Below are 16,984 nucleotides of genomic sequence, written 5' to 3' on the forward strand. Positions count from 1 at the left end.
TTCTGTAACAGTGATTATCCTTTCAAGAGAATAACATTTACAAAGATAAAAAAGTAAAGTGTCAATCTACTTCAAAATTCTCTTGTATCTCTTCCTTCCTTATTCCAAGTCTTGTATAATGCAGTAATCTGTAGTGGTTGTACCAATCCTTAATATTAATTTGATGTTCCTACTGCTGATGATTTTAAGGTACTTCACAAGAATACTTGAAAGGCAAAACTGTTACTTGTGCTTATTCAGTATCTAGTTAAATAGCAATATGTAGAGTCATACATCTAAAGGTCATGGGTGAAAGAAAGGGAAGAAAACTATGCTTCTCTAATCTGATTTTTGGGATAATACTGAATCTAGAATCTCATCCCAAAAAATCGTTCTCCAGACAATCATTACTGTGTCAGCTTTGTACTAAAAGCCATCCAATCTTGAATTAAAGTCATAGAGTACAGAAGTATCCAAAATCAATGCTAGCTATATTTCCTCAATGGTTGGTTACCCGTATTGCGAAAAATCTTTTACACTTCTAAGCTGAATGTATCTAGTTTTCACAGCCCTCCACTGGATTGGGTTATAACTTCTGTAAATATTTTCTTTCTACATACAAGCTGCCTAATAAACAAAAATGTAGCTCTAAGCCAGCCCCAGGTGCACAGTATGCCTTCTGGCGTAGGGAATGCAGGGGAGGAAGAAGGGTCGATACGGGCTGTTAAATACAAGTCAGTGCAAAAGCAGACTTTACTGATGTGATTGCTTATAAATAACTTGTTTTATCACATATGACAAATACACTTTCCTTCTAGAAGTATATGGGGTGTCTTTTGCCAAATGTTTAAGTATAGATACTCTTCCCCTGTTACAAGTCATTTAATCTCCTTAAAAATATAAACAAAACCTGTTTGACAAAAGCTATCTTCCAGAAAAGTCAAATCATTTGTAAGTTATTAGTAAGATCACCAAATGAACCTTTCCTGCCTGAACACAGTATCAGCTTTATTATGCCTTTGTCCAGACTCCACAATTTAATCGACCTAATCATCCAACTTACTCTTTTCAAATAGAGGTTTGTGAGCAGAATTTTCCACTCCCCTGGAAAAGTATGTTAAACAGCAATATCTTAGAAAGTTCCTTTGCTAATTATTTTTGCTGCGTCTCAGTCTATCACTAAGTGTTTTCAATTTTCATTGGTCTTTCTGACTTTTGAAAAAATAATCTTTTTTTCCTTATAACTGCAAGAATATGAATATTCTCATTCACAACTTTCTAATGCAGAGAAAAAATATGTATTAACTACATTTGCTTTGTCTACAGCCATATTTGGGAAAGACAGCTCTACCTTCCCTGTACGAGATCCAAAGTCAGCTCAGAAGCTCAATAAGTACCCATACATTTAAAGCTTCTTCTCATGCATTTTTAACAGAAGTTTTCATTGGTGATTTTAGCTTATCAGTTGTTCAAATTTATGGCTGACATGGAATGATTCCCATTACACCATCTTTCCATGTGTTATATATGTTGGTGTGTTATTGGATGTGTTGGGGGAAGTCAAGTCACATGTGGTTATGAAAAATATGAGTGAATATATTAGCTATAAAATTGTCAAGTTCATTTCACCTTTAGACTTGAAAAGGCCTCCTTATAATATACAGTTGTGGATTTTTTATGTTTTTCAGCATCTAATAAAACCTATGAACTCTGAATTATAAGTACTATTTCTATGTTTCAACCTTTATTCTCACTTAATGATTGACACTTTTTAAAATAGACATAAGTTTGAGACAGAGGAAGATCCCACGAATCTTCACTTAAAGCCAGATTCTTCTGCCTCAGCATAAATTCAAACTCTGGATAAACATTTATTTTGTAAATATTACTTTGCTAGTTTAAGATGTTACTAGCTTCATCTCGTTATTAATGCCTGCTGGAAGGTAGCTTCTACAACTCTGCCAGTGGAAGGAAGGATAGGAGCACTCCCTAAATATCCCAGGCACTGGTGAAGGTGTTTGGCACCAAGTTCTTGATTTTGACCAAAGGTGATTAGGAAATCCTCACAAGATCACAAACATAAAGCAACCACAGGACACTGGCTGACAATACTTTGAAAGCATAGCTAGATCTAGACAAGAATCTTTAGAAGAGACTACAGTTTTGCAGACTTAAAGCAGTTTAGAGCCGCTTTAGCTTGCGGCAGCTCTCTCTGAACGATGTTTTGATTCTAATCAATACTGCAAAGAGTATTTAAAATCCTAGTAAGAATAAAATATCTTAACAAAAGTTTTGGAAGTAAAACAGGTTTTCTGTAGTGACCATTTCTTTTAACCACAAGTTTTATTCTGCTTTGTTCATAGATATAGATTTTTCTTTTTCTTTTTACCTGCTCACATGGTTGACAAGGCGTGTCTGTAAGAGCAGATCTCTTCCTGGCAGGAGATTATCACAGATTAGATGTTGATTAGACCGCACAGCTACTCCATGACAAACACAGAGAGAACACAAAACATCCAAAACCTAAAAAAAAATAGATTCTTTTAATCTTAAATATTTTTTCATAATCACCGTGAGTTACTTCAGACAATATAATGCTATATACCTTGTTACTGGAAGACATGTAAGGGTGTGTAATTCATCCAACATAGTTTTATTTTACAATTCTGAAATTCTCCTAACAATATTAAGACACATTCTTCCTGCTTCCCTTGAGAATTAGTGTGTATCAATGTTTTCATCAAAAAGAAGATAACTTTCCCGTTTGCTTCTTCAAACTGCTCATATGCCTTTTAGGAAAAGCTGCATTCCTAATTATGAATACAGTATTAAAGTATTTGAAATCTAACTTCTACACAGAACAACACACTTGCTTTGTTCACAAATGTTCACTTAAATATACTTGTCTCTTCCTTGCCTACCTTATGGTTTCTTCCATGTTTGTCCAAAAGACAGATGATTGATTTAATATGTCCTTCCTTAATAATGTTTAGAGCTTCTGGACTTTCCACCAACACACAGTGTAAAACCTCTAGAATTCCTGGGAAAAAAAAGAAGAATTATTTAGTCAAAGTGCATATAAAATCATAACTGCACATAATACTTCCTAATATATTGCTCAGCAACATGGAATAGTTTCAAAAATCATTGTATATGATAAACAAAACCAAAATAGGATTGATGTACTTCTAGATTTCCCAAAATAAGTGAATGTAGTAAAAATCAGAAAGGACAGGAAAAAAACTATAAACTAATGTGAAATTTTCATAATAAATATGTGATGATCAACACTTACAAATTCAAACAAACTCGCCAAAATATTGGTTTGCAGTGAAGAGGTGAAGACTTCACACTACATACATATTATATACATAAAATATGTTCTCCATATTCACAGTTTTCTGTTTCTTCCCTTAGAAAATGATATGAACCACTAATGGAATCATATACCTCTGAATTAGAGAGCAGATGTAAATTCCCAGTCTACTGGCCCACTGTGTATAACTTTGTGTATGTAACAGCTATACGGGGAGCCACAGTGATGTTCTTAAAAGAGCAAACAAATAGAAACTAGCATGAAATTAAGATGTGCAAGGAAGTAAAAACCACTAAATCTCCAGTGGCCCCTCAATTAAATGCAATTCCAATCCCAATAAAGCAGTAGTCATTGCCATCAAGAATCATTCGCCTTAAAATGGTTCCCTGCAATGGAGCAGTAAAACAGGCTCCTATGTGTACTGGATCAAGTCATCACTTGCTTTGAGATCTTCCACATTTGGCAAAGACAAATATTACACATGTGGTTCATCATTATCAGTTGCTACAGTTGTTGCCACAGCGAGAAAAATCAGAGCACTGAGGGAAAGCTGAGAAGCAGTCTTAAACCTAGAGATATGCAATTCCTGTTTGCGCTGTACATCTCTCATCATTCTGTCTTCATCCCTGTATTCAAGCCATAGCTCCAAATATTCAGCTTAACCCTTGCAAAGCAAGATCCGTAGCATGAGTCTTCTGCTCTTTGCCATGCTCTCTTTTAGTAAAAGAAAAATAGAGCACTGTAAACCCCCCTTGGTGTGGGAAAAAAAATTCATCAGACAAAAAAAGCTGTCTCAGTAAGAGTACTCTGGTCTTTCTTTGATCCTAGTGAGGAAGAGATCACCAGCTCCTACAGTTGAGTAAGACCAGGGTCACCTATGGAAAAACAGTTCCAAACAGCTACTAACCGAACACAGATTTTTAGTCTCAGTGCCAAGACAGCGTGATGACACAGAAATATTAGATTTGAAACTCTCTTTATGCTGATCAGCTGCCTCCCTCTCACCTTAACATTCCAGATTGGATCTAAACCTTACAGAGGGGAGCAAGTGCTTTTCTGTTAGATTTCCACTGTTTTTTTAATAAACCACTGAAAAAATGTGTATCATAAGTAAATGACAGTTAATATCTAAGATTGAAAGATTGTGGTTCATCCACATAACTGTCCTCAGCATGCATCTGAGGTTTTCTGAATTTGTAAACAATAAAAACAAGCTTTTCAATATGTAAAAAATAAAAAAAATTAGAAATGCATATTTAAGGAAAAAGAATATGTATTTTGATTTATCGGGGGAATTTTTACACACACACATCTTCTTTTCTTTTTTAAATAGTTCCTGAGTAACAATACAATGTAGTCTGGAACATTATAACTAACTGATCATAAAGCTTCTCACAAACCAAAAATTAAAAGTTAATTGAGCAAGCATTTCAGAGACAACCAAGCAAAAATTAAAAGAAAAGCTGAAAACCAGAAACTTTGAACAGAATTTAAAGTAATGAGTATAAAAAAAAAGTTGGAACCAATATATCTGTTTCTGCTAAGTATGAAATGCATGCTTATGCGGTGAATAATGAAATGCAATGAAATAAGTAATAACTATGAAACAGTTACAGACTCATATTAAAGCCATTATTTATGAGGAATATAAATGGTCAGGAGTTCCAAGTCTAATCTATTGTCTTTTATCAGATCAGCAGAAAATCCCATCTGCAGAATTTCTCAAGTATCTTACTGAGGAAAGGAATATTAAACACCATTAACAACTTATAGAAATAGCCTACCTATGCAAAGGTATGCATTCGTAGACTTAGGACATGTTCCATTGTTATGCACCAGCAAAGACTGAAATACCTTCAGTTTATTAATTTTTTTTTTTTATTGTTAATTTCAGACCAACTTGTATTATGCTTACTTGCATTTGGATCAAGGTATAGCTCTATTAAAAACAAAAGTAAAAAGACCAACACAGCCAAAGAAACTGTAGACCTCCTCATAAAGAAAAACTAAAGGACAGAAATTGGGCTGTGCAGACTTCTTACAGAGGGATAAAAAGATATGAAGAATGTTATGAACAGGCACATGTCAACAAAGATTTTTAAATTTTTTCTTTAAACTGGATTTTAGATTCCCATCCTTGTTAAGACCAAGTTACTCTGCCAGAAGAGACAATGGCTAGTTTTAAATTACGTGCTATGTGAAAGGTAGTTTTATTTTTTATTTCCCAAGAAAATCGAAATTAAAATGAGGACTGGAATTCCCAGTGACTTCAGTCATGGCTGCAGCCATCTGACTTCATTCAGATCTCTCGTTTTAATCTCAGACAACCTACAGCATCATCACCTTTTATCCCCATACTATTTAACGTTTTTTCCAGGGATCTGGAGGAAGATAAGCTGTCATCACTAATAAAGTATACAGATTACTCAAGGACTGAAATGTAGTAAAGGTGGAAGACAACAGATGCAGTGACAATTTGATTTATCTGGTAAACAGGTTTCAAACAAAGTGTGTGTTTTAGTATGTTTGAAGACGGAGTCATACATATGTAAACATAAAATGTAGGTGACCCTGTAAAGATATTGTAGACAATTTTCCTGTTCTGTGCAGTGGCTCCAAAAAAAGTTACAACCACGATATAATGAGCTAGATGTGAACTTCTAAAGTGATTCTGTAGCCCTGAAGGTATAAGCAGAAAGTCTCAACTACAAATAAGAGAAAATATTAAACCTGAATTTGGCAGTGGTATGATTTGGGCTGCAATAGATGTATACTTCCAATATTGACAGTAACAATATTGATAAAAAGGAAAAAAACCTAAAAGTCATGAGAGCAAGCTAAAGGAGTAGATGCCCTGTAGCAACATAGCAGGAGCACAATCCACCCAGCCTGCCAACTAGACAGGCAGGGGTCACTTGAACATGGTAAAAGTACCTAGGGAGGTATGAAAAGTGTTACAAAAGGATCCTCAATCTAGAGGGGTAATCTGTAACAAGATCGACAACTTTATTGCGTGCCACATGATCTGGGAATGCAGGGAAATCACTACGTTCAAAATGTGGTAATTTAAAGTTTGCCACCTCTCATTGTACCATTGAAACACACTTTTAACAACATAAACAGTAATCCAATATGAAATGATTCCACATAATGTAAGCGTGGTAACCTTGGAATTTTCAGATTTGTATAGGTAGATTCATAATCTTAATTTTGTCTTAAGACAGTACACAGGGTTCATTTTCTAGTCTTAACCTTTTCAATAACAGAAGTAAAAATACTTTGAAGATGTAAACATTCAATAATAAAGGAATGTTATCAATTAGACCCAGCTGCCACAGCAACTTCTTCAATTACTGCAGCATCTGAATGCTAATGATCAAACACATTTTGTTCTAAGGGCAAATTCCCTCTATTTCAGAAAAAATTGCACGTGAATGTACAATGTCTGTTTGGACCGATCCACTTTTAGATTGTCTACATTAAAGACAATTGGACCTGTTCCAATTTCATTGGAGTTGCTCAAGGCAGTAAAGCAGGAAGAGTTTGAATTTAATAGAAATATTACAAACAGTATGATATGCAGAGTTTATGAGAAAGATGAGTCAAAATTCTTTCTTAATGACTAACAGATGAAAGGAAGCATATATTTTCAGGACAACATTTTGAATCCTCTAATGTCATACTGTAGAATACTAGAATAAAGTGCGTGCCCTTAAAAAAAAAAAAACAAACACAAACTCAAAAACTGATATTACCTGGTTCCAAAAATCTGCACTTGGAGGATATTAGATTACTAACTTGCCCTATTCTATTTTTTATTACCTATGTTTTAATACCTTTAAAATTTTAGTAGGACTAGTTAATCCCATCTGGAATATATTTCAGAGTGAAAGACTAATCTAATCTTAATTTATGCATTGAAGAGACAGCTGAAGCATTTGCACTGCATTATTCACTCAGCTCCTGTGATATCTCACTTCTAACATGATCTACTCTCAGACACATTTATACTTGGACAAATCTTCATTTTCTTTCTTTTGCTTCAGTGAAGATCAGGAACTGAATCGATTTCTAATCTAATTTGTATGATCAACTCACAATTGCTGTTTATATATTTAATGCCCTTATTCTGTTTTCATAACATTTTTAGTTCAAGGATAAGAAAAAAGTGAAAATAGGAATTTTATTGATAATAGTTTATGGCATCAAATCTTTATAGCAACACATTCAAGAAAACACCTGCAGGAGATGTAGCTGACAACTTCAACGTTGAAGGTGAACTTAATTTTGGTGTGATTAACAGAGCATGGTGTTTCTTCCTCACAAACATTCTACCTTAGAAAATGAATTATTTTAGGTGAATATATGCAGCCAGGTATTCTTATCTAAAAGGTGTAATATAATCCAGTATTTCCCCCTATTGTAGACCTACCACTGTAGATTAAAACAGTGAATATCCTCATCCCAATCAAGCCATATAAAGCTTAATATCTGGCAAACAAGCATCCCACATAAAATCACAAAAGCACATTTACATACTAAAAGCTAAACCTACTGTGCCTCTCGAGATAACTAAAGCACAGCATAATTAGCATCTTGTATAACTGACTCCCTCAAAACCAGAAAAAGTCTTAATTATAAAATCAGTTTTGAAGGCAACATGGAAGTTATGTTACCAGAACATATGGGGAAGGAGTTCAAGTGGCCTAGTTCCTAGAAGAAAACTCAGAGCAAACGAGCATTGCAAATATTAGTACCTTCAGAATTTTTGCAGCATGTCATGAGGTTCATTATGCAGTATGACTACAATGTCAGATTACTTTGCAGTTTACAGAATTAATCTCATACCTTACTATAATATCATAAACATAAACATTTAGGTTTTAATTTTAAAACCTTATTTTTACTTTGAGATTAATTTTTAAAAATGCATATATACATAACAGAAACCATGTTATACAGCATTTTTAGAGCTGTCGTAACAAATTTCATCTTGAACCTCCAAAAGCTGAGCGCAAAGTTTTGCATTATTTCTGAAAATCCTAGCCCTGAGACTTCCAGATGTAAAATTAGATCTCTTAGGAAATAATTTCACCATGAACAACTGGGGAAACAAAACATGGTTTTTTTATTCCAATAAATATTCTTACTAACCTTGAAAAACACGGCGGGGGGGGGGGGGGAGGTGTCAGGCTGCAGTGACATTTCTTACCAACAGTATTACTTTGGTTTTTGATCTTTACGTAATCACCTTCATGAAAAGCATGCTTGAAAAGAGTCAAAAATCAGTCTTAAGAGACCAGAACTGATCACTCTATTTGAATCTCATTTCTTAGCTGCTGGGTCCAAGTTTGATTACTGTCTACTGTTCAGATGCCTAGACAACATAATTTTGGCATATTTTCATGGTGAAAAGAACAGTAATTAAATCTTCATGTAAGAAAAAAAAAAAGTTTGTATTCATATCAGTGAAATGGGGCAAGAGACTCCAATATCTCCCATGAAATCAACACTATTAATTGCAGAAACATAGTCCTAGTATCTCTTCAGTAACTTTGAGATACACTTAGCAGAGGTTCTTTAATGCAATGAGATTTGTCTACCATCTGTTTAAAAAAATCAAACTACAGTGGCATGTTTCAAACACATGTTTTTAAAGAAAATGGAGCAGTATTGTTAAAAAAACACAAAATAATTATTCTAATAAGTATTGAGACCTTTTTTTTTAAATAAGCACATGCCAAATGTGGTAATCCAGATAGCCACCTTTAAGGTCCTGTTATAGACTACAATATGTCATGTTAATGACACGTACATATACATGTTAATAACTACATTTAAGACAGTAAAGAGGCACACAGTAGCAAGCTCTCAATGCCAAGACAAATTCTTAAGATATTATTTACATTCATCTAAAGTGCAGTGTTCACGCTACTTATTTCTTACTCTGCTCAAAAAGTATATTTTTCCAATATAGTCCAAAGAGGTTTTTTGATCAAGTTTAGTTGCAGTATTTTTTTTAAAAAATCCATTGGAAACTTAAAAATACAATGTAATTGGTTGGCAGAGCAGGTTTATGGAGAAAAGATTGCTTCCAAGGAAACAGAACCCAGGATCACCATTTCAGTGAGAAGTACAGTACAGCTCAGCATAACTTCATTTACTTTCACTTCAAGCACCACAGAGACTAATTGCATCTCATAGACACAAAGGGGTTAACATAGTGGTTCAGGAGGAAGATAAGACATTAGGTAATGACAAAGAAAATAAATAAGCTAGCTCAAAGAATTTGTGTCTAAAGTGAGACAGAATTCCCAGATTCTCAAATCTCAGGCATGCTGCGCCTTGTTAACTTCAAACAGAAATTCAGACCTCAGGTGAGGTGATTAAAATGGGAATGTGTATGTATTATGGAGTTAACACTGTTACATGCAAACATATAGGTATCTTCTGAAGACCATCTATTACACATACTCAAGTGGAATACATGAACTTCCCTACATTACCACTACAGTCCTTCAAGAAGAGACAAATTATATCCATTCCATATGGTATTTATTATATTTATTCATAATATTATTATAATATATTTATTATATTTATACTATATATTATATGTTATATAAATATATATTTATCCATATGGTTATTATTCTATTTAGTTCGATGCAAATCCTGAAAAACATGCAGACTTCCAAAGAGAAGGGAAGGTACTAGAATCAGAGAGAAAGCAATTTAATATAACTGAAACCGTAGAAAAACTGTTTCGCCAAATGGTTTGTTTGCCTGAATTAAAAGATAACATTACAACCAATTGGTCAAGGAAAAGGAAAGACTGCCAGAACTTAAGGTAGAACTACAACTGAAATCAATACGTAAAAATGTTACAAATATAAATCTCACTTTATTAATATAATTTATTCTCTCATAGAAAGAACTTCATGCTAATTAGACTTAACAAGCATAGCTCCAATTTTAAAGAATGAAAAACTGGTCAAATAAGGAAGTTAAAATACTAAAAAGCATACCAGAAGAGGCTTCCAGTCTTTCTAATCTGCTGATCAACCAATCAAGAGATCCGGAAAATTGAGCACAGTTTTTACGATTCCCTCGAATCAGAGCCGCTATCGGAAAAAGAGAGAGAGAGGGGGGGGGGGGAAATCACAATTATAAGTCCATTTAAATTAAAAGAATCCCTGTCTTGTCTTGCCAGGAAGGATCCAGTAAGATAGATTCTTAATCTTTAATTATTGATGTTCTTGATTTAAATTTAAATAATGTGAGTGATAGTTAGATTTAAGCATAAGAAATACCCTTGGCATCAAATTGACCTTTAAGGTATTCGAATTATTTTGGCTTTACAATCATCTCAATAATCCCTGCAAAATGCTCTACATGAAGTAGCCAGTACTGACACCACAAAGTCAGCTGCTACTGTAGAAACAAATTTCTGTAAAACAGTATTCTTGCAATGACAAGAAACATTGGAAGAGCAGAACGTGAAGCCAACAACATAGGTGATGAATGTAAATTATTTTCTATTGATACAATACCTTCATTCAAGAATAATAGGAACTAAAACAAGATAGATGTCCAGGAACTGTTTGTCATACTTTTGACAGGGCTGTAGAGAGGAAGTAACTGCTTTGAAACTGCTTCACCCTCATGCTTTATCCTGAAGGCTGAAGTAGACTGAATGCATGCACTGACTTGGTGGGTATAACTGACTAGAAATCTCACTGAACACTGGAGGCACCCACAAGCCTGCCCTGTCCTGGAATATGTGCCTTTGCATGTATGTGCATACACACAAGCTCTCAGAGAAGCATCTGTTCTAGTCCGAAAAAAAGAGTGAGGCACTAATGTTTCTGTTTGGTGTGTGGAACGGTGCAAACTGCTTTTCTTAAGATTGTTTTCCAATTCTGCCAAAAAATTATTTCAACCTGAAATTTCTATGGTTATTTTCAGCAGCAGAGACTGTTGGTCCCGCTAAGAGGCAATGGCCTCCTAAAATCTATGTTTTATTGCTGCAGAAATTCACTATATTATATTGCAACTGTGTTTTTATGCCGTTTCATTTATAAAAGGTTAAACTTACAGACTTGTGACATGAATATGATATGAAACTGTATCTGCAAAGGGCAAAAGCAATCTTGGAGTTAGCTGCAAACAAGTCACTGCACTGACAGTTCTGCATCATGAGGAAAGAGATCACAATCCAATTGCTTCATAGCCAAAAAAACCCTCCAAACCCCAAACAAACAAAAACAAAAACCAACCCTTAACAAGCAAAACAAACAAAAAAAACCCTTTCTCTTGCTGTATTATATGATTAAAAAATCTATACTCTGAAATCTTACATAGTTAATTAATCATGACCATAGTTATTTGAAAATACTTGGGAATCATAAGAGGAGGAGCATCTTGTTAAAACACACAGATTAGAACTAAGGAACACCTGTTTCTGTAAGTGACTTTTTTTATTGATTATAGGCAAGCCACATAATCTCACTGTGCTTCAGGTATGAACATAAAATGAAGGCAGTAATAGTTCATTGCTTAACACAACATCAATACATTTAACTTCATTAACAGTAATAAGACACAGATGGTTTCATAAATGCAGCTCAGCAGAAGTTTGTGAAAGGTTAGTATTCAGTGGTTAAAACTGTGCATTAAATGAGGCACACAGCCACTTAACATTGAAAACAAAAAATAATATCCAACTGTTGCTTCTTTTATCGCCCACTACTCTGAACAAGACTAGCATTCGGTTTTAAAGAAATAAAAAACAGGATGTGGTCAGTCAGACATTAAAGTCACATCATTACATATACTCCTGTGCATTCTTTGGTGATACAAAAGGATCAAATACAAGTTCACAGTGATTGTATGTATTTGTAATAGAGGAAGGACAAATGCCTTAGTAGATATGGCAATCATTTTAAATTGAAAGAGGGTAGATTCAGATTGAAGATAAGGAAGGAATTTTTTACAATGAGAGTGGTTGGACTAGATGGTCTTTAAAGGTCCCTTGCGACCCAAACCATTCTATGATTCTATAATTTTTATATGCAATAGTATCCAGTCTCAACTCAAAGTCTGTAAATGCCTCCGTTCTCGTCACAGCGAAATATATCACAATGTCAATGACGTGAAAACAGCCATTAATTCTGGCATCACAGTTTACTTTTATTTATGTGCGGACTCAAAACCAAAGTACTGTTTGCTGAAGCAGGACTGAGCAAGCAATATCCATTTGTCATCCATGCAATTACTGTACAGCTCCAGCATTATTCGGAACAGAGCAATGTACAAATTCATTATAGCCAGATCAAAGCCAGGCTTCTTAAGCATCAGCTGCCAGAAGATAATGCAGTTAGGGAAGTAACATAAGGGGGCAGGAGGGGCACGGAGACTGGGAAGTCAAGAAAAGCTTGTGCACTGTTCTCACTATAAGTCTACGGAAACAATACTTGGTACAGGACAAGTAGACTCTTTCAGAAAGAATTTTCTGGCCTTATCAACTGGAAATTTCAGACTTAGAGAAATGATTCAGCAATCAAGCCACTACTTCCTCCAGTCTGAGCTGTGCTTAATGTAACAAGAGATAAAACAAACTAAACTGTTACAAAAACTTCAACACTCCCCTACATCTATGAATAACCCAACCACAGACTTTTATACTCCATCATCTACACTCTAAAAGGTCTTCAGTTTATTTCATTGAGACATTAACTCTCTGGATCCAGTCTAGATACTTTTAAATGTTTATAATTCCTGCCATAACTTCTTTAATTGATTCTTAATAAATCAAATAACTACCATTAGTATACATGAAATAATCACCCTTAAAAAAAAAAAAGCCTAAAGCAGATTCACTTTACTTAGTGGGCATATATGAGCTGAAAGATAGATTAAGATGTAAAATTTTTACCAATGTTCCTTCTAAATGATCTTTTTATCTCAGGGTTGGACAAGCAGACATCCCCCAAAACCACATTACATAAAGTTACATTTTCAAGCATTCATACAGGCATTAGGGTGAGTAAAGAGCAGCAGAGGGAGGGAAAACATAACAGTAGTACTGCTGTGATGAGAAGCTCACACTAAGATTTAGTATTATTTTCACTGTGAAAGCTTAGTTTAGTTTCATGCATCCTTTCCGAATTTTAACTGTTAAAGATAAAATTTGCTACCCTTTCCGCTTGCCAATGGTTGAGCTACCTTCAAAAAATTCAGACTGAACAATCTGCTTGTTTGCAAGCGTGAAGATAGCCAAAGCTATATGGGGTTGTTTCGTTTTGTTGAAATATAGTGAAAACAGCAAGAAATATTTTCTTCGTTTTCTATAACAGACCATGGAGTTCTGAATGAAGACAGACATTGGCAAACATAAGTGAAAAATGGAGCTGTAACATGCAAACAAACATGAGAAAGGCCTATACCAGCTTGAAAACATAAGACATGAGGGGGGGGGAAGAGAGAAAGGATCTGGACACTCAAGAACCTACAATATAATTCATGCTGCTAAGTCATAAAATTTCTCAGTCATCAAATATCATAAATCCACCGGCAAAAACTCCCATCTACCTCTGAAACAGTTCTTCATATAGAATTACAATACAAAGGACAACAGCGTACCATTGTTACAAATTACTCTTAGCTGAAATCAAAGCAGTCCAATGTATCTGAAGTTTCAGTCCCGCTTTTGACCCACATGCTGACTCACTGACTTGTCACTATGCTGCAAGTTACAGAACTGGAGAGAGGTGTATAGAGGATGTATTTATATTACAACTATAAAAACCATGGAAATCCAAACCAAAACCATTAAAATTACCTTATAATGTTCATAAAGTCTACCAGTCTAATGTTAGCAAATGCCACTTTTGGTCACCCTTGCAACCTGTGCATATGCATCATGCTACACTCTTCAGCTACATAGAGGTGGTAGATCTCAGCAACTCCTCAACCTGAATCTTAGCCACAGGAACCACCTTCTACCCTAACGGCCTGTGGTTAGGTGACAGCAGCCACTGTTCAGCTAGCTCTTTCTTTGCTCTGAGAGATCATGGGCGAGGGCTTCTGATTGTCTCAATGATATTTACTGTGTCAACTTCTATTTCCACCAACAGAAAAGGTAGTGGGCCAGACAGAAGCACCTCATTAGTTTTATCAAGGGCTGTGCACCATATGCTGGATATCCTTTTCTTCCTCCTCAAGATTATTTTCTTCTTCAAGAGCACAAGATGATGAACCTACTTTGACTATAGAAAAGCTTTGTAACAGTACTATATACAGAACTCCTGCCTCAGTTGCCTTACTTTGACATTGGGTAGTAAGGAGAGTTCATGTGAAGTGAGGCATGCCATTAAAATTTCATTTTCTGTGCCTCTGATTTTGGAGGAATGCAAGTTTTCAGTATGCCTTGCACACATGAAATACTGCTGAATATTCTGAAAAAAGGTCAGATCCCACAGCTCTTAATTTGGGAACTAGCATTGGTAGAGTCTTTTACCTAAATTTCTCTCTGTATCTGTTCCTCTGAGTGAATGGGAGATAATACCTTCTACTTGCCTTATTACAGAAGTTTCCAACAGAACACTTATTAATAGTTCTAATTATTCAGATTACTAATCATAAATGGCACAAAAGTACTCCAAGATAATAGCTTTGTTTTCCAAACATGAATTAAAAGGCTCACAATAAATATGGTTCAATGCCACACACTGAGTAGCAAAGAGAAAAATAAGTATTTTAAGTACTAATAATAAATGAGCACTAAATAAGGAATGGGTCCTACAGAAAAACTAGTATGTGATCATGTTTCACAATGCATATCCACAAAAGAGCCAATTAATAATATACACACTACATTCATCTGGGCACTTCCTAACCACTTGACTCACTTCATTTTACAAATTCAGTATTCAGCTGTGGAGTTTTAATGGAATTGATGTATAACATAACTTTACTTGTATACCTTTTCAATACCAAATTTTTCAGGAGTGAGATTTAGTATAAATGACACATAAAATGCTTTATGTTTTACTGGAAAGTAAGATAACAATCCTGCATGAGGACTTTGTCCAAACTCAAGCTTTTGCCAAAACACGTGCAAGTTTAAAGGCAAGCAGGCCCTCACATTAGAGCTGGTGTGTTACAGCAAGAAAGCAGCATAGGCACACCTTTGCAGCCTGCACAAAGGACTGCTTAATGACAGGGACACATTACTGTCCTCAGTCACTTAGGGTCAATCTTAATGTTATTACTTAGGCTTACTTATGACACTGAGAAAACCTGATGACAGAGGAGCAAGGAACTGACAAAATGGTCTCTTAGGCAGTAAAATTTCCTTTTGTAGACAATTAACAACTCAGCAGGAGTGAATATGCAGGCAGCTATAGTAGTGGTTTAATAACCCTGTATAATGAGTCATAGTGGAACATAAATAACATATGCAATTCAAATTGGTGAGCACACAAATCAGGCAATTAAATGCTACTACCTAAATAGAAATTTGACCAGGACACCAACTAACACTTAGATACCTACAGAAGGTATTAGGAGATTTTCAGTGACTGCAGGTGGACAAGACCTTCATGATATACTGCATCTAAAAGAGTGTACCTTTCCATGGCACGCTGTATCCTAGTATAATGCTGGAGTCACTGGTCGTTACTGACTAATAAGATGGGTCTTGGTTACAGAAGCTTTAGATTCATGCTGCAGTTCTGCAGCCAGACGTCTGAAAAATCGTAGACTTCTACACAACTGACCACAATGTCATGGCTCCTTAACACAGGAATGACATATTCACATATATTTTGTTCACACATTTTTGGGCAGCATACAAGACACATCAGCAATATGATGATATGAAAAAGCAATCAATCATTTAATTGAAGTCAGAAACATGTTATTTATCATAATAAATATTATTAGAAAAATCACATCATTTGAGTGTTTTCAGTGTATTTCATTCTTAAGCACATGCAAGGACCTGGAAATGCAAAAATCTTGTTTAATTTGTATCCTAAATTTCTACACAGTGGAAATTCTTCTATACTAAAACAGGTACATGTTTCTTTTCATCTGAGTATTATTTTGAGCTAAAACAATTCAAGTAACCCATAACATGTCTTACCTAGTAATTCATACAAAGAATTCAGAATAGATTTCCATGCTTCTCCAGCTTCCTTCCCAGCTACATCTGCAAAATGAGCTGCACTGCTGTATACATTCAAGCGATCAATACATTCAAGAACAAGGTTGATCATACCCTAAAAATGGAAAAGCTCAGATTGTCACAGAAAAAAAAAAAGTATTGTTTAGGTGCATACACATAAGATTTTCAGAAATCTAAGAAAACAAAACATGAAAGGCAGGATATGCAAAACACAGGACTATATACATGGAGTCAGACAAGCGGAGTCAAACAAGCAATCCCTATGCAAAAGTTTTCCTTGACCGTGATAATAAAAAATTACCATTTAGGATGGTCAAAATAAAACAAATAATAAACAGTATTCCAGACATAATTTTAGGCAAGTTTCTATTCTGGAAGGCATTTAGGCATCTGACTAAGTATAGGCAACTATCACTACCAAAGAAAGAACAGAAAATATTAAACAAAATATTTAAAGCATGCTTATAAAACCAAAAAATCCTTCTGCATCAAGAGAT

At 34.9% G+C, this 16,984-nt stretch overlaps 1 protein-coding gene across 1 annotated transcript in view; it reads right to left on the reverse strand.

Annotated features, from left to right (window-relative positions):
- The window catches only part of RYR2 (ryanodine receptor 2), a 341,359-nt gene that overhangs the window by 214,742 nt on the left and 109,633 nt on the right, over positions 1-16,984 (reverse strand). Inside the window, exons 16-19 of the mRNA XM_050893208.1 lie at positions 16,446-16,581; positions 10,324-10,419; positions 2,901-3,019; positions 2,369-2,502 (exon numbers count right to left, since the gene is read on the reverse strand). Coding sequence (XP_050749165.1) covers positions 2,369-2,502; positions 2,901-3,019; positions 10,324-10,419; positions 16,446-16,581 — 485 coding nt within the window. The remainder of the gene's footprint in view (positions 1-2,368; positions 2,503-2,900; positions 3,020-10,323; positions 10,420-16,445; positions 16,582-16,984) is intronic.

This window comes from Gymnogyps californianus, chromosome 3 (assembly GCF_018139145.2).
Source record: "Gymnogyps californianus isolate 813 chromosome 3, ASM1813914v2, whole genome shotgun sequence".
Taxonomy (NCBI): Eukaryota; Metazoa; Chordata; class Aves; order Accipitriformes; family Cathartidae; genus Gymnogyps; species Gymnogyps californianus.